The following is a 25,335-nucleotide window of genomic DNA, read 5'->3' on the forward strand; positions in this document are numbered from 1 at the left end:
TTGTCTGGGATGAGTGTGGATATAGTGGATGCTGTCTCTTTATTTTGCTGAGGTGTGAGGTTGATAGGTCAACAGTGGTGGTTTTGTCAGAGAAGTCAGTCAGCTGGTAAGTGATTCAATTTCTGTTATTTAGTGTTGCTTTTCTGCCACTTTTGGCTAATCAAGACAATGAGAATGAGTGATGATACGATGAAAATGATGAAGGGAAATGTGACGGTTGATATATATTATCACCCCACCACAGCTTCACACTCCTTTTATGTATGTGAGTGAAGTATTTAAATCACCAAAATACGTCACTAATTATTACGTAACATGGTCAAGTTGCAAAGCCATCTTGACAGAGGCTGCTTGCTCCCCCAAGAGGTAACGCTGCGCATGCGTAAATATTCTTCCCGATCGGGCAGCACTGGTAACACAGTGAAGAGTACAGACCAAGCAGAGACAAGGTATAGACACCAGCCGGAGCGGAGAGAGTTCAGCTTTATCAACCAGTTCGTAGAATAACAGCCTGACCTTTTACCTCCCCTTTGTTGCACGATTGGCAAGGTTATATAGCTGATGTAATACGTTTCAGCTGCCTATCTTCCAACTCGACCTGGATTCTGCCAACTTATGCAAAGGGGAAGGAAAGAGGTCAATACAGGTTTTGGTTTAATCAAGTAAGTCACCAAAAATGGGATATTTGTTGTTAACAATCTAAAAATCTGTTCTAAATTCACAAGGAAGTTAAATTAGGCTCTTTGCTACAAAACTAAAATGAATCAGTGACGATTGATTTATTTTGTCTCTCTCCGATCTGGCTGAATAATATGTAACAAATTCTACAAAATCTATTAGTGACTTCTTTCGGCGATACTTTTGGCAGTGTAAGTATGATCGATGGGATATATTCCAACCGAGTGTATATAGTATGTTTTAATAACTATGTTTTTTTGAATGAAGAATTGAGTGCATGACTGAGTGTGTGAATGTGTATGTTATAAATTTTGGGAGAATATATTTCTATTTATTATTGGCAGCATAACAAAAAAAAAATAAAAAAATAAGGGAACGGGAGAAATTTTGTTAGGTTTGAGGTCCAGTTATTGTTAACGTGTGATTTTTATTGACTACATAAAATGTATTCGTCGATATGTTATAACCTGAGTATTTGAGATTTCAAAGTTTATTGTACTGGCCGAATCTTTGATGTTATTCCACATAGATTTTATTTATGAATAAAAGGATGTTAATATTGAGTACATCTTTCAATGAAACAAATAGTAAACTCATCACTTTTCTATAGATAAGGCATCGATGTATGAAATCTTGTGTGAATGAGAGAGTTATATCTGGGTTCGTATTGGGCATACGCAATTTTGTTGGGAGGGGTGAACTAGACGATTCCCCCATTTCTCAACAAGGTTCCATTAACCCAGATTTGTTCACTCGTGCATTTTGAGTTCTTTGCCTCCTTCGAGCAAACCTAGTCGATCCACGAGAATCAGGGTATAATAAAGGGCTGGCGATTAATACTTAATGTAGCACTTTCTTTAAATTTACACACTTCAATTTATTTAAAGATCTTTGTAAATTGGGTAGCAGATTATTAAGAGAATTGAAGTGCTACATAAATATGATAGTATTAGCCACAGACACTCGCAAAGAAGGCCCATACTTAGGCCAGGATTCAAAACCAGGGTCTTGGGCATCATAGTAAGTTGTGCTAACCACTCTGCCACAGAGGACAGCTATCTGGCAAGTGCTTTCATCTAGAGCAGGGGTTTCCAACTGGCGGCCCGCGGGCCGCATGCGGCCCCCGTAGCCTATTTTTGCGGCCCGCGAAGCCACTTTGCAAAAAACATTAATTTTATTTATTTTTATTAAAATACGTTCTATGTTTACTGAAGGAACGAAAGCTCTGTGAAGAAAGACAATATCACAGGTAGAATTGATTTGGCAGTCAATAATGATAATCAGAAGAATCTAAAGTGACGTAACTTTCTCTTCACACCATGCATTCCACCCCTTCGCTATGCGGAATGAACTCCACAGCTTCCGCGAATGCTTCATTCACTCTTTGTATTTAGAAACAAAGTGCAGAGCGCCGCTATAGAGATCTGTTTTACTACGCACGAAGTACGAAGAGATTTCCAGTGTTCCAACTCGGATTGTACTGCGACTGATTGTTAAAGTTTGTGCAAATATCGATATGAGCAATATCTCCAAAAAAAAAAGTAAGATTGAAAATAGCTTCTCTCCAACTTGAATTGTGTGATTTGCAAGGCGATGTGTTCCTTCAAACTAGGCAAGAAAAGGGGCCAGAGTTTTTCAAATACCTTACAAAGGAACGCTTTCCAAACCTTCGTAGTTTTGGGCAAAGAATGACATCGATGTTCGGCAGCACATACACGTGTGAAAGTGTTTTTTCTTCAATGTAGTTCATTAAGAACCGCTACAGAAGTCGATTGGTAGATTCTTCACTGCTTCACCTTCTGAGACTTTCAAAAACAGAAATTGAAGTGGACATTCCAACTTTAATAAAAGACGCATATCGACCACAAATTTCACATTGAACACTTACTATGAAGGATTCTTATTTGTATGGTGTGTTTTTCATTTCTTTCAATTCATCCGTAAGTATTGGGTTTTTGTGAAATAAATTGTAATTATACAAATTTGATTTGTGATTCCATTGTTTTTATTGCCTCATTTTAGAAATTTAGGTCATGCGAAAGTACTACATTTTCAGTTCAGTACTTACAATTTTTGAAATTTTTAATCCCCCCCCCCAAAAAAAATGCAGCCCGCCAATCAACTGCTGGATACAATTTTGGCCCTCAGACCTTTTGAAGTTGGAAACCACTGATCTAGAGAATTCAAAACAGCATGGTGCATTTTGATTGTTGCAGATCTAAAAAGGAGTGAGGTTTGGCTTGTTGTGGAGGTCACATAGGAAGTAGCTATCAGAGGAGGTTAGTGTTGTTGGCAGGCAGGGGTGGGAATCTTTGGTCAAGAGGGAGGGATTTTTGCACAGAAATAATGCCATCGGAGGTTATGGGAAAAGGTCAAAGTATGGAATAGTAATGGAAGAGTATGGAAGACTATCAACCAGTATCAATAAATACATTCCAACAGATACTTTCCAATACTGATACAGCTGGTATCAGCACCAGCTCAGCACTAGTTTTTAGTTCTATGTACTACGTGAATATATATGATTAAAAATGCCCTATTAACTAAAATGATTATTACCTAACTACTAGAGGCATGCATATTTAGTTTTTATAGAAGCAGGAAATGTGAAATAACTAGAGCTGAGTCGATACTAATGCCGATGTATTGGTATCGGAATGTATCAATTAGAATTTATTTACAGATACTTTTCTGGCATATTGGTCTCTCACGACCTCTATGACAGTTTGGTGGAGTAAATTCTCCTGGAAATTAGGCAAAATTCGAAGTTTCTTTTTGATTTATACCAGTTTTGTGTAAAAATAATAATTTTGTGACAACATAACATGTAGTTCAATATTCTAATGTAATTCTTGAATATTTTAAACTTTTAACATTTAGGTGCCCGATCAAGATGCTCTTAGGTAACCCTCGGGTGCCTGATCATCTAGATCAAGATGCTTTGTCAAGGTCATAGTTTTTACGTAATAACCCCTATTTTTGGCTAGAATTCAGATTTTAATTTTTCATATTGTTGTTAACACATGTACTTAACAGAAATGATTGTTGCACGTTTTATCTTTCATGAAAATGGCGGGAAAAAGGTGACTTCTTTATTGCATCTTTTTTGAAGGGAAAAATTTTGCGAACAACGGAAGGCCGGCTTTGTTGTTCTAAAGCAATGCATTTTCCCTCACCCCTGGAAACTGTATTTGAAGGAAGTTTGTTTATTGGTACCCGAGGTCAAAAGGAATGTTTTCCGTGCGGGTGCAAGTGAGGGGTTGGGATTGGGGGGAAGGGTTAGAGAGAGGTTGATAAAACTGTGTCGTAAGAATGGAAGTTCGAGGAGCGGTGAAGAAAAGCTTTTATTCTTGAGCACAAGTGTTTTACAAGTGGCTACAAAGGTTACCCTGCATTGTCTAAAAATAGAATTTGGAAGTAGCTACAAGAATTGCAAGGCTTTTTTCACTCCGTGTTAGCTTTTCCTCCAGGAAGGTTGTGTGTTCGTGAGACTCATTTTGTGCCAAAGATTTTTTGAGTGAAGTGTGACTTTTTCCAAGACTTTCTTATCATGCCAGTGATAATTTCAATGTGCATGTTGACCTTTTCATGACCTTTTCTTCGGGGGAGCAGGGAAGGAAACCCCAATTCTTTATTTTAAAAAAATAATTTTTGGGGATTCCCCCTCCCCCCTCCATCTATATGCCGAATGTGCATAAATTTCATATCGTCTGAATCTGTGATTCATTCCGCATACAATGGTATATCATTCATCTCTCTAGGGCAATTAGCCTCTGAGCTATAGTCATTTAAATGTAACCCTGCATTTCGCTGAAATCCGAAGCTTGAGACAGTGGTGCCCAGACCTATCATTTCGGGGGTACAACTCCCGTTACATTGGTCATGATATTGATGCAAATATTTTTCTGTATCTTACATGCCAGCGATAATTTTCATATGCATGTCGATACTGTCATGTACTTCTTTCTTGGGGGAGGAGGGGGGAAATCCCCATTTTTTCAGGAACTTTGGAATTTTGGGGGTTCTCCTCTCCCCCCTGACACATATACGTCGAATTTGCATAAATTTTATATAGTCTGAATCTCTGGTTCATTCCGTGTACAACGGTATATCATTCATCTCTCTAGGATAATTAGCCTCCGATCTACACTCATTTAATTGAAACTCTGCATTTTGCTCAAAATCACCTCGACCACCTGTGAAAATGACCTTGGGCTCCAAAAGGTTAATAATTACAATTTTCAATTATCGGTAAAGGTAAATGCTCCCCTGTGCTTAGCACCATGCCATGAAGGTGTATAGGGGGTATGGGGGTAATGACCTACACTTTCTTGATCCGGTCGTGAGAGGGGGTGATGTGATCAGCATCATGCCCCTGACCACCTTTACCCCACAGGGTTTCCCCCAGGTACCCATGCCATTCGACGCATTCAATTATCAGTATTCATGGATATCAGTGAGAGTATTGGCATTGGTATTGGCTCAGCTCTCGAAATTCATTTTAAATGTTTTTGAAAAATGTGAGATGCATTTTCCTACCATATCTTGTCACGAAATGATGTGAAATGAACAGAGAAATTGTGAAATATACTCTTAAACATGAAATTTGGAGTTCATTTACGGATGCAACACTTTCTGAAGTTTGAATTATCCTGCGAGTTACTCAAATGGCAAATTTATTAATTCTGGGGTGAATATTTGAGAAGCATAAGTGAACTCCTTCATAAAGGAATAAATTCAATATTCTGACAACTACATAAATGTACTATTAGGAGGGAACAGTTTATTCTGAGTAATAACTATAGTTTTTAAATTAAATTTAGGGCTATATTCACCATTTTAATGCCAAAATGTCATTTTATATACTGCTTTTGATCCCAAAATGCATTCAGTTTTTGGTATCAAAATCTTAATATTTTATTTGTTATAAATATGTGGCTCTACAAACTATCCATAATTATAAATATATATAGATATGTTAGGAATATAGCTTATACCAGATCACTCATTTTTTGTTTCATTGTTTAATCTATTAGGTGTAAATGGGAGTCAATAAGTATTTATCAATTATTCTATTGCCTATGTATAATGAATGATATGCAGGATAGCAAAGTGAAAAATTAAAATTGTACACATCAAATAACTAAACTACCATGCCCTGCTGTACACCATGCAAGTAAAATAATGTCATAAATTACAAAAAAAAAAAAAAAAGAGGGGGGGGAGGCTCCACCAAACATACTGTGCCCTCGTTCTACCACACTGTGCCAGAAACTTGGATTTGAGCCCAGGTGGATTAGTACATGTAGTAACTTAACTGTTTGTGCTCTCCCAAGATATTATCAAGTTGTTATTGAAAATTCACACATATATGTACGAACTGATTCATACAAGGTAGAGATAAAAGTACCTTTCCCCCCAAATTTTAACAAATCAACAATTGCCGTAGTTGTCAACCACACGGGAACTCACTTGTTAAAAGTTTATACCTGTAGTATATGGGTTTATGCATGACAAAGTATGACAAGTGGAAACAAATTTTTCAGACTGACTTTTATCTCACCTTATATAATCCAAAATCATGCTATTCAACTTTACATGCAGAACACATCAGTCAGTAAATTCTAAGTCAAGATACTACTTTTTTCTTACCATTGATCCAAAGGCTATTGGCTTTAAAGAAAAAGAAAGAAATCAATAAGAATACAGTCACTTAACTATTAGCAAGAAATAAATTTATAATAAACAATTGTTACTTATTTTATGTTAAGATATGTATCAACAATGGTATGGTTAAAGAATGCTATCACCTGAGATGATCTTGACTTGTCAGCAGATGTTACCACATGGAAAGAAATTTCACCTTGTGCACAAGAATATTCAGGTAAAATTTGGATGAAATGGGAAGAGAAATTTTTATATCATAATTGTAGGGAAACTTACAAGATATCGAAGAGAAGCAAAGGAATTACTATGCACAATGTCACAATTAAAATTGAAATTTAGTGAAGTTAGGGTACATATCAAGTATATTTTAGGGTTTCTTCACCTATTCAAAGTGTTTAATTTAAACTTTTCTTTGAGTGCCTCAAACTCTGAACTGATGAGATTTTCTGTAAAGAAATAATTATAGTGAAGATAATTTCTTAGCAAATTTTAAAAAGGAAATCAATAGAAATCGCTTCTTCAAATTACAAGAACAATTCTTTAATTATGCGAAGAATCCAATGGAAATTAGGATAGATGGTATTTGTGCCAGACACTTCAGAGCACAATCAACACAATATCTCAGCTACCCGTTTTTGTTGGTACAGTGCTTTTCAAGGTCGAGTTGGCTGTGGAGCGGCGGCTAGTGTGCCTTAAGTAATTGGAACATACTCCTTAAAAATCCCTCTGGCACCTTACACAAGAAGCACACATAAGCTACCAAGCTTTTAAACTTGAAGCCATACATAGAAGAATTGAAAGAAAATATCAGGAGAGAAATTGAAGCAATTTCAGAAGAGGAACTGATAACGTGTTAGTGAAAATTTCCTATAAAGATGGCGTAAAAATTGTGAATGCAGGACGACTTCATTATTTCATTACATAGCTAGTGGTTCCAGTTATGCGGATGTTGCATCCAGTTTGCCAGCAGACATGCTCTTACTTCCCAGAATGCTAGTGGCCGCTCCACAGGCAACTTAACCATGCAAGGCACTGTATAATCTGTAGAAATATAGAAAGTTACATTTAACCAACACCACTGGGGGGGATGGGGGGGGGGCACACAGTAAGTTTGGCTACTCTGCTTGTATTTAGGAGCTATGTTTCCAAATTAACTCCTTCAGTGAACAGTTTGCAAATGCCAATACTGTAGCAGGTAATTGTAAAAGTTATAACTTCTCATCACTCTCCAAAAGTGTATTTCCTATACTCAGATTACTCATTTTCTACTTTGAGCCATCGTGGAAAAATGCAAGGCTTCAAAATGCAAGCCAGAGGTCCCAGGTTAGAATTTCTGCCTGGCTCTGGATGTTCTTTTTGAGTATCCCAACATCAATTTCATCATATCATAACTATTCCTGATCATTGCGATCAGCTGAGATTGGCAAAAAAGCAAGCTCACCAGTCTCTCAGAGTCCATTTTCAATACGCAGAATTGCAAATATTCTCTAACATTATTGCTCATATTTAAGTTTTATGTTTTGTTCTTTATTAATATATTGGGTGAATGTAGTTTCTGGCTACCTGTGATAAGCGGGAATATAAATCTTACACCACCGAGGTTCTCATCTAGTAAACGGACCTGTAGTAGTTGGCTATCCTCTGTTGGAGATCAAGAGCTAAGTTGGCACATTAACAATTTCTGGAATCAAATATTTCAGGATGTTCAGTTAACTTTTGAAGAAATGAACAACATTCATATAGAAGGACTTATAAATTCATGTTGGTCAAACAAGTTATGAGGGCTATTTGGAAATCAACCTCTTAGATGAATGAAATAAATGAGAAATAAGGAAAAATACATATTTATCATTGACGAAAGTTGCACACACACACACACACACCTGAACTATTTTTCAACATAATTGTCACCTGAATTGAGGCATTTGTCATAGCACCTCATTGAAGAAGGTTGCCGCAAGGGAACTCATCCACTCTAAAACACTGCCCATCAATTCCTCATTGCTCTCAAATCACTGCGACTCCAACCACACTTTCATCTTTGCCAACAAATGATATGCTGAGTTTTCAGTATCCTGTTCTGATTGTATCTTTTAGTAGTAAAATGTGCTTTTCAAGTCTTGTTACAGACCTTTTGATTACAGCGACACAATGTGAAGTATTGGGTTGAAATCTCTTAATTCACTATGCCCCATTTACTGTGTACTCAAATTCCATATAATTCGACTGACATCAAGAAACAAAGGAAGCGGCATTCTACTGAACTATCACTACAAAATTCTTAAAAGAGAAATTGGTCTGTGGAAAATCTCTACAAATCTATCTGTAAACATGTCCTAACACTGACTGCAAGAAATGTGTGTAACGAGAAGTGCTCAAAACACTGGACCTCGTTTAGTTTCCTGTTTTGACAACTTTCGTAAACCTTATACACACACAATATACCCTCACTCATTCGCTCTTTCCACACATATGGGTTGCAAACTCCTGGAGTAATGCTTGTGCGCATCCAGCTACATGTATGCAGATGGTCTTCCTTGCCCAACGTCATCATGCACATCAGTTCATCCTTCTGGAAATTTCCCCCACACAACCATCACTCATGATCTTCTCTCCATACGTGGTACTGCAACAGATTTCAGCTGTGCTATGGCCTCCCGCCGGCAAAGAGCGAGTTACACCATGACCCTCACATTTGGTAGAAGCTTCTATTGTACCAGAAAGTGTTCTACGCACACCACACACCAGGCACTGAACACAGTGACCGACCACTTGGCGAGGCTTGAGCCAACACGTGACTACTTCTTTCTGTGCATGCACTGCAGTAAGCCATGTGCTTGTACCAGCCAACCGGAGGTTGAATTCTAAATAGGCTACGTAATGTATGCATTATTATGAAGTTCTATATGTGGATCATGACATAACACATTTCTTAGTACTACCAGAAAAGAAAACAGAAGAATAAATTACATATATATAAAAAAAATATCTCAAATAAATACTTACAAAATTCTTTGGTATTAAATCTGTTAATTTTGTCCACACCTTGAACGAATGAAATTCTTGATGAATGTCGTTTGGAACGTCTTATATTGAGGCCAGTGTAAGAGACATCAATATCTCCATTTTGATGTTCTGGCTGAGAAATTTCCATCTCCCTATCGCAATCTGACATGACGCAATTGTTGTGAATAATGTTGTTGGAAATGCCATTACTGTACCTATGTTTCAAATGTGATTTATGGGCCGAAAAATGCCTCCCTTCGCTGAGAAGAGGATCTGAAAATAAACATTATTATAAATGAATAAATTAGGTAATCTACAAGGAATGAGATTGTTTAATTCAATGTGATGTGGGTCATTTCTATTTTTTAAAATTTTATTTTACCATCGGGAATCTGAGCAGCGGATGGAAGTTATTCCCTATTTATGAGTTTGTTTTCTTCATGAACCTGTTTGTTTTGTAAGATCTGCTGTTTGTACTGTTGTCAGGTATACTATGGCTTTGATACACTGCATATGCAAAACATGAAAGTTTGATGAAAGATAAACATGAAAGGCTCCACTCGGGACTGAACATGGTACCCCTTGATTACAAGAGAATGGTGATGCTACTATACCATTGGGAAAGAGAGACACACAAACACATTAGGTAAAAACTACTTAGTAACTACAAGCGATGGCTAGTTGCTACACAATGTAAAATTATTTAGCAGGTTGTAATATATATGGCATTACGAACACGTAAATGCACAACTGAAACTTCAAGTGAAATAGGTTAATTGCAAATCACCAAAAAGACAAAATTTCATTTTCTTCAACACTCCATTTAAAAAAGGCAGTCTCTTGCAACTCTAGTTACCAGTACATAATTATTGCATTAAAAAAAATACTATTGTTCAAATTCAAAAACCATGTATGGAATTTTAAAAGCACTTGAACATTTCATGGAATTTTAAAAGCACTTGAACATTTCAATCAAAAATGTTTTATTCAATGCTGACTTTTAATTTGGTACTTAATGAGGCAAGTTTGAACACTAATGTAATAATTAGGAACCATGAAGGGTTTTAGTATACCTATTGGAGCGTTTCCTTCCTTTCCTGTTATTTGACTAGTGAAAAATGGGGGCTGCAAACTTATGTAATTTGTAGAGACATAAATTTCATTTTTGATGGAAACACAAAACGTGACATAATATGCTATAATGTTTCTTTTTCATGGGTTTTGAAAGGTGTGAGGTAGATTTTGCTACCCTCCTCTGTCACAAAAGGATGTGAAATGAACTGCAAAATACAGTCAAACCCCAATTTTACGTTTTTCATGGGCCCGTAAATAAAAAAATGTAAAAAGCAGGAAAGCATAAACAAGGGGCGAATCTCACGTGTCAGTAAGAAATGACTACATAATCGACACTTTAGGGGGTATATTGTGTCAAAAATTATTTAACAACAGGGAAGAAGTATGATAATGAATTTCTAAGGAAAAAAAGCAAGACGTGCTGTGAAAGTCAATGACGGATTAACGGGATCCACTTTCGAGGGTAGGGACGGTGAATGACTGCTTCTAACTGCCGCCTATTAGGTTCATTTTATGCATTTGATTGTGTGAATCTCCATTTACTCTGTAAACTGGTAATTAGTTGCTATTCTTAGAAGTCCCAGGTAATTGGAGGAGGGGTGATCATTTATAGCTGGGCGCCAAGCATCTTTATATACTGTAATCAGTGTCCTGAAGACATACAGAATGGTTCAGATTCCACTTTGAGCTGCATATGTATCCAGTCCCGATCAGCCCAACAGCAAGAAGTGAACATAACAAGCTTTGTCAAACTTACGTATCTTTAGACGTTCGCAATAAATTATCAGTGACGCACGCAGGATTTTCGAAAGGGGGATGGGGTTATGTATACTTTTTATAGTAGTCAGTCCTCACTTTGCCATCTTTTCCTGCCATCAACCCCCTTTGGGCATACTACTGAATGTTATTTACATCCATGTTAATCGACGATTTATTATTGGATTTAGATGTCTTGCAAAGGGCAAACACCACTTGTACCAATAGTTTCCCCATAAATAACGTTTTTCCTTTTTTTCTTTCCTTTCTTGTCTTCCCGTCAACGTTTAATATTGCATGATTTATTTTCAGCACGTGAATCTTCCGATAATAAGCTGCGATTATATTACTCTTGAAGTAAGACTTGAAGCTTTCCTGGAGACGAATGATGAACAGATTATCTCGGGCTATCGATAAGGTGAGTTGTGGAAATGATTCCAAGCTTTCGAGAACTAACATCACTCTCATCTTCAGGGTAGAAGAACTCCTCCTCGCTTCTACCCTGAAGATGAGAGTGATGTTAGCTCTCGAAAGCTTGGAAACATTTCCACAACTCACCTGGTCGATAGCCCGAGAGAATCTGTTCATATATTATTCTTAGTATCATGTGCATTTCATATCTGCACTGTTCTGTTTGTTCAAGGTGTTTATCAGATGGAAAAACATTCAAGAAGAAGAAAAATAGGTTGTCTTTTTTTTTTTAACTCCTCGCTTTGTATCTGGTTCTCCTGTTTCCTAATCCTCAAAGCAAAACAACCTTCCACGCAAGATTCAAAACAATGCCATTTTTCTTTCCTTCAGAGTGAATGAGTCATAGCTCTGGAGTCTCAATACAAAACATTGGCACCTGTTGCCAGCTGCCTGCTGCTAACAGACACCCCTCTGACCAGTTTGCAATGGGAGGAAGGGGGAGACAAACAGGTGGTGGAGCAGCTCCAATGCAGTTGAACAAGTCTTATCAGAAGTGTGCTCATTCCGGGCCAAGTTGCAGAAAGAAAGAAGCAGGGAGGGGAGAAGAATCACTGATTAGATGCTCTCCCATGCTGTCATGTCAATGCTTCGGACATATGAGCAAGATATACGACGCCGGGCATTAAAGAAAGAGAAAAGGGTTGAATCTTTCAATTACTGCATAGCTGTGCAAAGTGGCAGATTAATGAGCTCCTGTGGGGGGAAGTTGGGCTTTTTTCTGTCTTTTTACTTGCCATACTCTATGTTCGTTGAATGTGCGTATTCAGGTTCAAAAGCAACAATGTAATTTCAGACATCAGAGGAAAGGAGACGGGAAATCGCTTTTCGCATTTATGTTAATTGGTTAAGATGTCTTGTGTAAGGGGCTTTTCACTTTCATACGAGCAAGAAAATCGGGGCAGAAATACTTGGCACTTTCCAGTAATTACATGACTATTGATGATACAATAGGAAATGAGAAAGCAAACACCCCCCTCCTCCCATGCAAATGAAAAAAAAAGGTGAAGGTAGTTTCCGATGCACTTTGCACCATGCCGTGATGCATATACAGGGCTAGTACACTTTCTACTAAGAAATAGACACTTTCAATGCTTTATAAATCCAAAACTATTTATGTTATCAAGAAACACTTTTCACTGTTTTACAAAGTAATTCTTTAAGTTTTGTTTCGGGAACTCACAGATGTTCAATATGTGCTCCTTGGCACACATCAAGACGATAATCAAATTCAACCCAAACACGGTGTAAGATACCTCTGTTTACACTTTTTACAGCTGTCGTGATGCGTTGTTTCAACTCATCTAAATCATTAGGAAGTGGGGGGATGTACACCTTGTCTTTGACAAATCTCCAAAAAAAAAAGTCACACGGTGTGAGATTGGAGCTCCGTGGTGGCCACTGTGCGAATGCGCAATTGATTTGACAGGAATATTTTTTCGTCGGTGAGTAAAATATCGCCTTTTTGCCCAAAGCTTGTGCGTTTTCAGCTTCATTTTGATAACCAAATGATCTACAGTGCAGTCCAAAATAATATCCCCACTTGCTACTTCCCTTTGTAGATAAGGTTTAGCATAGTGGGGGGAGGGGGGCTAATCGGTGCTACTGATTGTCAGAAATATGTTGACTCCAGCAATACATTAAAGTGCATATGAATTAGGGTAATTATACGAGCACCCTATATGCTAAACCTTAACCATTTTTTGTATTCGTAGTTCTAGCCAGTAATAGCAGTAACAAAGGGGCACTGATGTCTGCCCCTGGTGGGGGGGGGGGTATGCAAGAGTCTTGCTACGCCCCTGTTAGCAGCTTATGCACTTTAATGTACTGCTGGAGTCAACATATTTCTGACAATCAGTGGTGACGATTAGCCCACCCATTACTATGCTAAACCTTATCTACAAAGGAAAGTAGCAAGTGGGGATATTATTTTGGACCCCACTAGCGTTCGTAAAAAAACTTCAAATTAAAAATAATCGAACTAGATCCAATCATATTTCCTTAGGAATCGAAACTAAATTCCATTGAAGAAAAAGTACTGTTGTTATCCGGTATGTTAAATCATTTTTTTTTCTTTCATTTTTCATGCAAACAAGAAGAAAGGAAAAGTTTTTCAAACAATTCCACCCTCTTTTTTTCGTTCCTGTCAACTAGGATTCTGTAAATGTATGGGCAAGAAGCGAATAGTGATCGAGTTCCCTTGTCAATTTTCCACTCCCATTTTGTGGAGGGGAAGGGCCAACAGACACCTCAGTCACACAGATTGTGTCCAAACTCTAGGGAAGGCAGCATTTAGAGAGAATCGGTTTGACAACAGTGCGCTTGTTGTCTGAACCTGCGGCAAAAGGATCGGCCCATTTCACATTCACAGGGCATGCAAGAAGTGTGGTTTTTCCTTCCTGTCCCTCAAAGAAGGTATGACAAATGCAACTTATGCACCTCCTCCTCCCCTCCTGGGAACCATGCATCTTCCCTTCCTCCTCTAGCACGAAAACCTAACTTCTGGAAGCTCAAGGTAGCGTTGGGAATGAGAAAGCAAGAAGAGGGAGGGAGGGAGAAGTCGTGTGGTCAACAGAACAGGTTTCTGGCAAATTTTAAAACATCGTCACGGGTAGGAGAGTGTATAAAGCGGGAAACGGGAGTTAGAGCGAACGTAAGATCAAGGTGAACGTCCTATTATTTAAAATGGCCTTTTGTCGGGGGCTGACTGAATGAACGTATTAAGCGGGAAAACGTATAATGCGGGAACATAAAATCGGGGTTTCACTTACACACAAAATTTACATTTTACTGACCAACAAAACAGTTTCCGATGTCTGAATTATCCTGTAAGTAATGCAATATCACAGAATATTTATTAATAACTGCTGTAAAAATCTGAGAGCAAAAATGGACTTTTTTACACAGGAATAAAATTAACACTGATTAACTACATGAATGTGCTATTAGAATGTAAATTATTATTTTGTGCAATAAGTATGATTTTTAAATCAAATTTGGGATTTTATTTACCATTTTAACACCAAAATGCCATTTTATATTGCACTTTTGATCCCAAAATGTGTCTAGTTTTTGTATCAAAATCTTCATCTTTTATTCACCATAATATGTAGCTACAGTAATTTGTAAATTTTTCAGAAGGCGACAACTGGTAATAGGGGCCCAGTTTGAAGATATACTCCTCACAAAAAGTTTGGAATATTGTTATATTAGATAATAGGTGAAAGCTATGGCTTTGAAATTCAACAACACATGGTATCTGTCTGGTGGACATTCTCGTCTTTTCACCAACATATGCCACCGTGTTAATCACCTATTGCCAAACATAATAATATTCAAAACTTGTTGTGCCTAATACAACAATATTCCAAACTTTTTTGAGGAGTGTAAATCAAAAGGAAAAAAGGGGGGATATGGTGTAAGCAAATATGTTACATTACAGAACTGAGGTATGATATATGATGTCCATCTTATTATTTATGCAATTGGACAATTACATGCTTGATTTATGTGCTTGAAGGTGATTAGGAAATTAGATCAGTAAAAACGTCAAGGTGCCATTTGGATTCAGTGGTTTAAAGCATATTAAATTTTAAATTAACTGAGGTGCAGGGTAAATGGAGGCAAAATAAATCTCACTTACCACGATCATTCATTGCATCTGCAATATTACTATTCAATCCTGGTGACTCTGTGTGTATTATTTCAGGTGAATTTGAATTCAACAGCTCTGAAGAATCAGAATTTAAAAGTTTAGGGGACTGCGCATCCATCATTTCTGGTGCGTTCACTACTTCATCAGTATGGCTTGAATTCATTTCTCCTTCCAAGTGCAATGAGCCCTGCTCCAGGTGATTATCTGAGACGTTCCCCTCAATTACAATTGGCATGCCTTGGGTCTTCAAAGTTCTCAGGACTCTATCCAGCTGCACTTCATGGTGAATTTCCAGATCTGCCTGCACGGAAGTTGAAGGCCTCGACAAATAATCAGAACTTATCAAGTCATTGTTAACTCTGGTAGAATGAATGAAATCAGGCTCTTCACTGAGTGAATGGTTTATATCACGAGCGTATGAAATGGTTGCGTCGCCATTCAACAACAAATCTACCCTGCTCGAGTTAACAACGGACTCTGGGTTTGACTCAACAGCATGCAAGTCTTCCTCCTCGACTCCTGTTGTAGAGATTACTTCTGAAGGTCCGACTTCATGGTAGTCTGCTTCTGATGACCCAACAACCTAAAATGCAAGAGCAGAGGAAAATAAATACACACAGAATATATTCAAGTTGGGTTGAGTTGGCGTTTTAAGTCCACTTTATGCACAGTAAGGCTAATCGGGACTGGACCTACAGTTTAAAGTGGGATCCGAACCACTTGTGCCTCCACCGGGTATCGAACCCGGGACCCCTTGATTACAAGGCAATGACGCTTCCACTGCGCCATGGGGGAGGCCCAATATATTCAAGTGATTGCTATGATCAGCGATCCAACTCAACTCGACAAAACAAATTTCTGGACTCTTTCAGGTGTTCCACACAATCTTTTAAAGCAATTCCCAGCTCATTCTGAGGTGATTTAACATGATAACCACGTTTTAAGTGTTAAACTGCACTTCCTATTCAAGAGAATAAAGCTTTGTCAAAAACTGATGAAAATAAATGAACAAAAATAAACTATAAAGATATTGTTTGTAGAATATCTCTCACCAAAAAGCTAGTTCAAGAAAAAGTGGAATTTATTTTCTTTCCAAAATCCTTACAAAATTAACTTGAATTTGGCTGACTTTTCCACCTATTTGGATGCATTTTCAAAATTTCCTGACTTTCTAGGTTTTGCAAGATTTCCTTATTGGTGGGAATCTTTTATGATGGAATTGTGAAGGGCTGTAAGCTACCTCAAAAGTTTCTAAGCCTTTCTCTTGGAACACAACATGAAATAAAAGTTAACTGAATATGCATTGCATGCATGCCTCCCTTCCAATATTTCAATTTTGATAAACTGTGATGTACAGTCACAGACACTTCTGGGTTGTAACAATCATATTAACTTTCAATGTCATCGTTACAACCCAGAAGTGTCCATGACTGTACATACTTTGTCAGGTGTTTTAGAAAAAGAAAATATTAATGCACTGTAAAGATTTTACTGTAGGAAACAAAACTGGATTATTGTTTCAACAGAGGTACACATTCCTAGGTTTTGAAAATTGCTACACAGTGAAATTGCAGTTATACGTTTTGCAGATAGTAAGTTTCTTTCTGGCCATCCCTGCGAATTCCTGTAAGGTTGTGTACTATTGTACGTATTTCAGTTATACAATTTTCAGATATGCAACATTTTGAGTTATACATACAAGGCCAACAACGAAAATACTTCAGTTATACGTTTTAAATTGTAGTTGCTTGAAAGAATGCTTCTCTTGGAGTTAAAGATTTTGGTTAAGGTAGCATGTGTCACCAGTTCCCATACAGGGTTTCTCATCAGCTACAACCATCCAACCAGATTCATGACTTGAAATTCTATTTTTGTGGCTTGCATTGGAAGGCTGGGCAGAAAAGAGAAAATGTACCCTCGAAACAGATTCGGCCTTGCTAAATAATCCTGCTTTTGTCCTTTGCCTTGCACTGGACTAGTCGTATCGGCCTGAAGCAGATCAGAAACTGATATATTTCAAGCTGTCAGACAAGTCACTGGTGCACACTTCCTGGCCTGTCGCAGGCAACACAAACAAGCTGAAAAAACAGGGAAAGTGTAAACAGAGGCTTGCAGGTGGGAAAAGGTTCCACTGTGTCTTATTGCCATGAAATTTAAAGATAATATGGTTGTTGAAAACAGAGAAGTGGCAGTACTTTCTTCATGCAAACGAAATTGCAGATAAATGAATTGTTGAACATTGTGTGCATTTCCTTTCTGCACTGCTCTGAGTGGTCTTGTGTTAGCCGCAAGATAAGAGTTACGGTTTTGTTTATCAGAAGGCAGGATGACAAGATCGAAAAGGGGCTCATCTTTTAACTTCCTGCTTTGTATCGTGATTGTATTTTGTAATCATCAGAGCAAAACAGCCTTAAGGGACTGCAGATACAAAACAATACTGTTTTTCTCCTTTATGTTGGATGAGTCATTTCCATCAGAAGCTGATATCAGCCAGCAACTGGTTTCGAGGAGCCAGATATAACACTGGAGATGTTAGCAGTCTCCTTCCAGTCCACACAGACTGGCAGCAACAGAGGGAAGGGGAAGTTAAAGGAACAGGTCCTGGGCATTTTAAAGATAATGCACTTGTTGAAGAGATAGAAGCTGGATTTCAGCATTCAATTTTTAACCAGCACCATGCTTATTCACAAACTAAGTTGCAGAAAGAAAGAAAGAAAACAAAGGGGGAAGGATTATTTCTGTATTTTACCATGCTGTCAATGTAATGGACACACGATCAATATTTCCTATGCAGATAGTGACATTAAAAAAAAAAAGGCTGCTTTATGAAATTATTGCATAGCCATGCACAGCAGTTGCAGATTAATGAACTCTTTTTGAGGGGAGATGGGTGACTTTTTTTCACTCATTCCTTAACCAATAGAGGATAACAGGGGTTGGCAAATTCTTTTCACTTTTCCCCCCATAATCAAGGTGGCAAACAAAAAGAAAGGAAAAGTTTTCACAAACTAGACTCCCACCCCCTCCCTCTCCTCCCATCTGCTAGGAAGGACTCCATAAAAGTGTGAATAATTACTAAGTCCTGTTGTCCATTTTCCACATGCAGTTTGGTGGAGGAAGGGAGAACAAAGAGGCTGCTGTCATACTTTCAGAATGTGTTCAAATCCCAGAGAAAACAGTATTTAGTGACCACCAGTTTAGCAGTAGCGTGTTTGTTCCCCGATCGTAAGGCAGAAGGCTCCACGAACTATGAATCAGATATTTGCCATGGAGACATTTTTTAAAAGCAACAAATCTGTAGTGAATACTCATGGAAGGTTTAATGAACCTTAGCACTGTGAATGGCGTAAAATTAGAATCATTGGCCCATATTTTTATGAGAAGATTGTCATACCGTTACCGTCAATTCAAATCACTCTGTTTAGATGTTTCGCAATTTCCTGGCACCAGAACACCGTAGACGTCGAATTCCTAAATGCTGAGTCTGATTTCAACAGGATGGGACAACATCCCACACATCATGGACTTCAATGGGAGTTGTCAACAGAATGTTTCCAGAACATGTCATTTCCTGCGGTTGGACCACCATGCCTAGAAGTTACGCGGGAAATATACTTTTTAGGGGATTCCGATTCTCGACGAAGATATAGGGGTCGACAAGATAAAAATAACAATAAGGAAACTATAAAAGGGGAAACCGGCAGGACTTGACTCCATTGGGGAGGAATTTTTCAAAGTCAGCGAAACTGACATTCATATGGTGGAAGCACAAAGCAAATTAATGGACAAGATTTTTAAAGAGGGGTACTTTCCGAAGGACTGGGCAAGCTCCATAATCTTCCTATTTATAAAGGGAAAGGGGACAGAAATGACGAAAACAATTTCAGGGGCATTTCTTTATTACCCATAAGGAGTAAAATTTACACACACATCTTAAACCATAGGATCCAGAAATGGACAGAAATATTCGACAAAATCTCACCACTACAAGTGGGCTTCAGGAAAGGGTACAGCACGGTAGACAACATATTCATATTACAAACACTAGTACAGAGGAAAATTAAACAGAAGCGGGGGTAATTATACGCATGTTTCATTGATTTTGAAAAAGCATTCGATAAAGTTCATAGGGAAATTTTGTGGGGAAAATTGTATGAGAAGGGAATGTCTGCATGCATGATCAGAGCACTGCAAGCAATATATGCGAGGGTAGAATTCGGAGTAAGATGCGAAGGAAACCAAGTCTCAGCACTGCAGCCTTCGCTCAGGGGACTCAAACAAGGATGCATCCTATCACCAGCATATAAGGGGTGCATCAAATATAAAATGAAGGTAAACATTAAAAAGACAAAAATCATTGCTTTCAAAAATGGCTACATATTTAGCAGACAGGAGACATGGACATACAGTGGGGTTAATCGAGCAGGTTAAAAACTTCACATACCTGGGGGCAACACTCTCCATGACAGGGAGTTGGACACACCACATAAGGGCAAGAAAAACTAAAACAAAATTTACAATAGAACAAGTCATAAGGACAATAAAAAGGCACCTCAAATGCCTTTCCCTGTCATTCAAAACCTCTATTCATCAATAGTATTAGGTACATTAAACTATGGAATAGAACTGTGGGGGTTAAGGGGGGACAACACAATAATTGGCATACAAACAGAATTTTATAAGGGAGTACTGGGCATAAGCAGAGGCACGGCCAACTGTGGGATTCTCAAGGAATTGGGCCTGAACAGAGACATGGTACAAGCATGGATGAGGGTTGTTAAATATTGGATCCGATTATGTTTGGAAATACAGACAAGGGAGGAATACGTTTACAGCTGGGGTCTAGAAGATAAAAATATCTTATATAATAGCGGAATGGGTTGGGTATGGGAAGAGGGAGGAAGGGGGGCATCTCAAAAGAAAATCAAATCAGAGACAGGTTACTCGACATAGACAGACAAGAAATAATAGCATACTTCCAAAAAAGACCTCAATCAGGGAACAGCTAAGAGTAAGAGAATGGGGGAAAGCGAAATATATCCATGTTGTGGGAAAAAATGAAAGAGGCACGCTGGCATGGATCAGATTAGGGGGATGGAAACAACTAAGAACGAGAAACGAAGCAGGGGAAACGATATGTCCTTTGGGCGAGGGGGAGGAGACGGGCAAGCATATCCTACTGAACTGCCCTTCTACACGTGACCTAAGGGACAAATGGATGAAAAACTTAACAGGAAGGGCGGTGATAGAAGTGGTAGACGACAGAATAAAGATAAAGGAAACGGGACAGCAAGTGGGGAAATACCTGGGAGAAGTAAGAGAACGTCGGGGGAAAGCTATTAGAGAAGGCAGCAAAATGAGTGATCATCCTCCAGACGAGCCATCTTTATAAGTGTAAGTGTGTGTAAAGCAAAATGTATGCATGTTTTGGTGAGAGTGCAGGAAAAGAGAAGCGGGGAGAGGAGGAAGGAAGAAAGACTGGAAGAAGAACTGCCGAGGGAGGGGAAGAATGTGTATATAGGGGACAAAGTAAAAGACAGCTTAAAAGAAAACTAAATGTAACAAAATAGTGTAGAAAAATCAAAAATATGTAGTGCGTACAACCTATGGCTCGCACAAAAAGAAAATAAATCTAACAGATGTCATGGACACAACGACTGCCAAATCTCTATCTGTGACTTTACCTTCTGGGGTAGCTCGAAAGAAAGGCTTACATTGAGACACTGTGAACAGTTGCCAATCTAAAAGAAGCAATTAATCGAACAGTTGCCAATCTGAAAGAAGAGATTAATCTTCACGCCATATCCCCTGCTATGATTCAGCAAGCTCTGCAATAACAGACTCGAGCAGTGCATCTTCAAAGACAGTCATCATTTGGACAATGTAATTTTTTGGACCTAAATACAGTTTGCTGACATCTCTTTCACTTTTCTAGATGGTACAGATATCTGTAATAAATACACTCTAGCACTTCACAGAACTGAATAGTTCTATTTCCTTCTCTGTCAGATCTCACTGCTGGACCTGGTATTTCCAGAATTGGATCTCAAAACTTGACAGAATTAACAACACATATTATCATTCCTGTGCCAATAGCAATTTGATTCCTAGCGTCCCTCGAGAAGAAGCCGCGGATTGTCTTCAGGGGTGGGTTATGGATAAGGGAACTGATGTTGTCACGTTCGTACGGTGGTTCCATCTAGTATTGGGGTATAATTATTTCTGTTTTAATGGGAAAATTTATGGACAGAACGAAGGACTTGCTATGGGCAACCCTGTGTTGGGAATAGTTTCCAGCATATTCCTACATTTCATTGAGAAGGATTCGTTAAGCAAGGTTAACCATGATATTAAATATTTTTGTAGATATGTAGATGACATCTTGGTTATCGGGAAAAAAGAAATATTAGATTGTATTTTCGAAATCCTGGGAGAACAAGACGATAGAATAAAATTCACTTGAGAGATAGAAAACGAAGGAGTAATTAACTATTTGGACATGAGGATTTAACGGGTTAATGGTGGGTTTCGAACAGGGGTTTACCACAAGAAGTTGGCAGGGGATAAATATATACACCAAGATTCTGAACATGCAAACAGAATTAAGAATAATCTATACATGAACTTCTACATTTGGGCCAGGAGGCTCTGTACTTGTAGGTAAGAAAGAGAAAAAGAAGAAAATTGTATAATGAAGGCGGGGTTAAGAAATGGTTACAAAGTAGAGGAAATGAGGAGAATAAAGAGGGGCGCACTTAAAATTTTGAATAAGGAAGGTGGAAGGATTGAGGGAAGTAAGAATAACGAAGTAGGGGAAGTAGAATACAAATATGTCGGCATCCCATATGTAAAAGGGGTGTCCGAAAAATTTGATAAAATTCTAAAAGACTTCAGGTTAAAATGGGGAATGAGAGATCCCCAAAATATAGAGGAGTATTTCACAGAATACAAAAAGGATGGACAGGGGCAAAAAGAGGTCAGAGATGAGAAGGGCGTGTATAGGATAACTTGTTCTTGTAGTAAAGCATATATTGGACAAACCGGAAGAAGCATGGGAACTCGCTGGGACGAGCATGACAAGGAGATAAAGTAGGGATGGTACCGATTAATCGGTACTGTATCAGTATCGGCCGATATAGGCATATCGGTTTATAGGTAAAATTACCAGTTATTTTACCGATCCGATATATCGATAATTTAGTGCAAAATTTTGCCATTTTGTTGTAATTTTTATGGATAATCTCTGTGCCCTACTTTCTAAAAAAGTAAAGGTCTAAATATGCAACTCCTCTTGCACTGCAGTCACCTTGAAGCACACATATATTAAGGAGGTCAATGAACCTTTCAGGTTCTTCAAGGACCATTTCTAATTTTATATCGGATCGGTAGAATATCGGTTATCGGTATCGGTAAATTTTATATCGGTACTTTATCGGTATCGGCCAAAATTTCATATCGGGCCATCCCTAAGATAAAGGAACAATCACCGAAGACCGGACTTTCCGAGCATGTTCTAAAATTGAACATAAACAACCCGATAGGAACGTTCACGAGGCAGCAAATATTTGTGTTGATAGGGGGGAAAAACTAAATAGGGATGACGGCAACTTGGATGAAACATGAATCAAAATGTTTAAACGATGGGGAAAAACAGTGAAGAGTCTGTTAAATTCCTTGTCACGCCGGAAGTGACTCGGGCTACTTCGGAATCTGTGGAGTTCACATTGGAAGGGATGTAGCACTCGTACGCTACAGTAGTCATTCATTCTGTATGGTAGTATGGGTACACCGTTCTTTTAGAATTATCTCTCAGCCTACATGGCACTTTTAACGTCATGTAATTTTAAATTCTATATCCCAATACCCTTTTTTACCTAATCCTGGATTTATTTTTACATATATGCCGAAGTATTTTATTTACTGATAAGAAAACCTGAAGAAGCAAAGCGTAGTTTCACGAAACTTCGTTTGCAAGGAGTGTTACAACTATTATACTCACTCACATAAGTTTTTTATACTTTTTATACTGTGAATATATTTAGTGAGTAAACACACAAATTTCATAATGTACATAGCAATGATGATACTCTTATGATTCCAATTGACACTGATAATTAAAATTGTAACAATTCAAAGTGGTTCGGAATATTTATTAATTTTAATAATAATTATTTTTTTCCCTTGGATTATACTGTATCAATCTACCAGAGTTATGCTTTGAATTATTCATACCTTCACATACAGTACATATCACCCCACAATGTATTTGCATCATAAGTGAAAATTATGCATTTTGCATAATTTTCTAGATATTCAGACTTTGCAAAAGTGCCACATGGCATTCTTGCAGACTATGGAAAAGTATTTGTGGATATTGGTTGTTAAATTCAAACTCCAATATTCCAACATCGATACAACAGTATTGGCTAAGCCCTAGTCTCATGTAAGTAAAAACAGATAGAATTTTCTTCTTTGCCTCTTGCCTTCAGGGAAGCTACAGAGTCTTCATAAAGTAGCATACCTCCATAAACATATTGTCTATTTATTAGTATTGATTCTGAGTTATAATACCTATTGTTGGCATTTGTTTATTCTAATAACAATCTTACATTACACAACAATATAGCATATTGTTGTTCAGTGTTATTGCAGTAACACGTTTAGCATAATATAATCAATACCTTCTTTGTTTGTTTACATTTTTGTTATTTAGTAAACAAAATTAAAATACATTAATATATACCTACAGAACTCACCTCCATTGTATCGTTGAGATGGGGTTCATGAATGATGACTTCACTGGTTGAATCAACCGTGCTATCCAAAATAGCACTGCTTGAGAGATCAGCTGGAGTGCCCGGAACTGAAACATCATTGTGGTAATCTGCCGGGGTGGAAGGAACAGAATCCAGAGGTCCAGTTGATGAGGAGACGATGTAATTCTCTGCTGGGGTCATCGGAGGCTGAAGAGGTGAATGAGGTGATGGGAGAGGACTCTCGGGATCAGCATCGTGATGAGAATGAACCATGGCTCCTTGAGATAAAGCTGCTTCTGACGAACTAGGATGAAAATAGGAGCCAGACACCCGGTGAAGAAGGCCGTTTGACACAGGCATCGAGGAAGATGCATGCGAAATACCCTCGAGAGGTGAATCAGGATTTGACAGCCGATTGCCAAACGAATTTATGCCTCCTGCTTCCGAATCAATTGGCTCAGGACTTTGGGCTAAGCTTACGCTAGAAACTGTAGGTAATGGAGAAGCTGGTCGCCGCGCTCTTTGGTTAACTGAAGGCTCTGGATATGCATCTATACCTGAAGGAGAGCTTGGTAATGGGTTTCCTGAGGAACTTATTGGACTAGTTGGATTAGGCAATGAACTATGAAATGGGGAGCTGGGATTAGATATGTTAGAAAGAGCCTGTAAAGGTGAATTGGGTGTTGTCAGTGTATTTGACATGGTGTAAACGGGGGAATAACGAGCTGCGGAGCTCATGTTTGGATCCATGGGGCTGACACGGTGTTCAAAGTCCATTGATGTAGATGGCTGGGGAGAAAATGGGGCCCCTGCTTCAAAACTGCTGAAAGAAGCCCGGACATATTCGTGGGAGTGTTCAACATACTCCACCTGGAAAAAAAAAATTGAAATTTATTAATTTGAATAAGCATTTTGTGAAAATCTTTAAATATATAATGCTGGAGAACATGAGAGCAAAAGATAATACAAAATTCTGAACCTTCTCTGCAGGCATAGTCCATATCAATTCAGGGAGGGGAGTTACCTTCATAGTCTCAGATGTTATTGAATTAAACATATGTTAAAATTCAGGACAAAGTAAGAAACCTGTATTTTTTTGTTTTGTCCAAAAAAATTCCTGGCCCGAGATACAGGTCGCCAAAGATGGCACCTCGGGCATCATTTCTGAAGTGCGATTTTTGGCAAAATATTAAAATGCTCTATCTCTGGAACGGTTCAAGATATTTTGTTGCTGTTTCTAATTAAAATTATAACCTCAGTTTGGAAATACACAGT

The 25,335-nt window shown here is 38.2% G+C and overlaps 1 protein-coding gene across 8 annotated transcripts in view; it reads right to left on the minus strand.

Moving 5' to 3' along the window:
• The window catches only part of LOC145987914 (uncharacterized), a 187,698-nt gene that overhangs the window by 126,755 nt on the left and 35,608 nt on the right, over positions 1 to 25,335 (minus strand). For 7 of the 8 annotated variants that reach the window (XR_014441696.1, XM_083122724.1, XM_083122729.1 and 4 more), the window contains 4 exons: positions 24,061 to 24,930; positions 15,293 to 15,887; positions 9,352 to 9,624; positions 6,331 to 6,351 (listed from right to left, as the gene is read on the minus strand). Coding sequence is in view for 7 of the 8 variants with exons in the window: in XM_083122724.1 (XP_082978850.1) it covers positions 6,331 to 6,351; positions 9,352 to 9,624; positions 15,293 to 15,887; positions 24,061 to 24,930 (1,759 nt within the window). In the remaining variant the exon portion in view is untranslated. The remainder of the gene's footprint in view (positions 1 to 6,330; positions 6,352 to 9,351; positions 9,625 to 15,292; positions 15,888 to 24,060; positions 24,931 to 25,335) is intronic. The other variant, XM_083122728.1, reaches the window with a different exon arrangement.

This window comes from Lepisma saccharinum, chromosome 5, assembly GCF_977018435.1.
Source record: "Lepisma saccharinum chromosome 5, izLepSacc3.1, whole genome shotgun sequence".
Taxonomy (NCBI): domain Eukaryota; kingdom Metazoa; phylum Arthropoda; class Insecta; order Zygentoma; family Lepismatidae; genus Lepisma; species Lepisma saccharinum.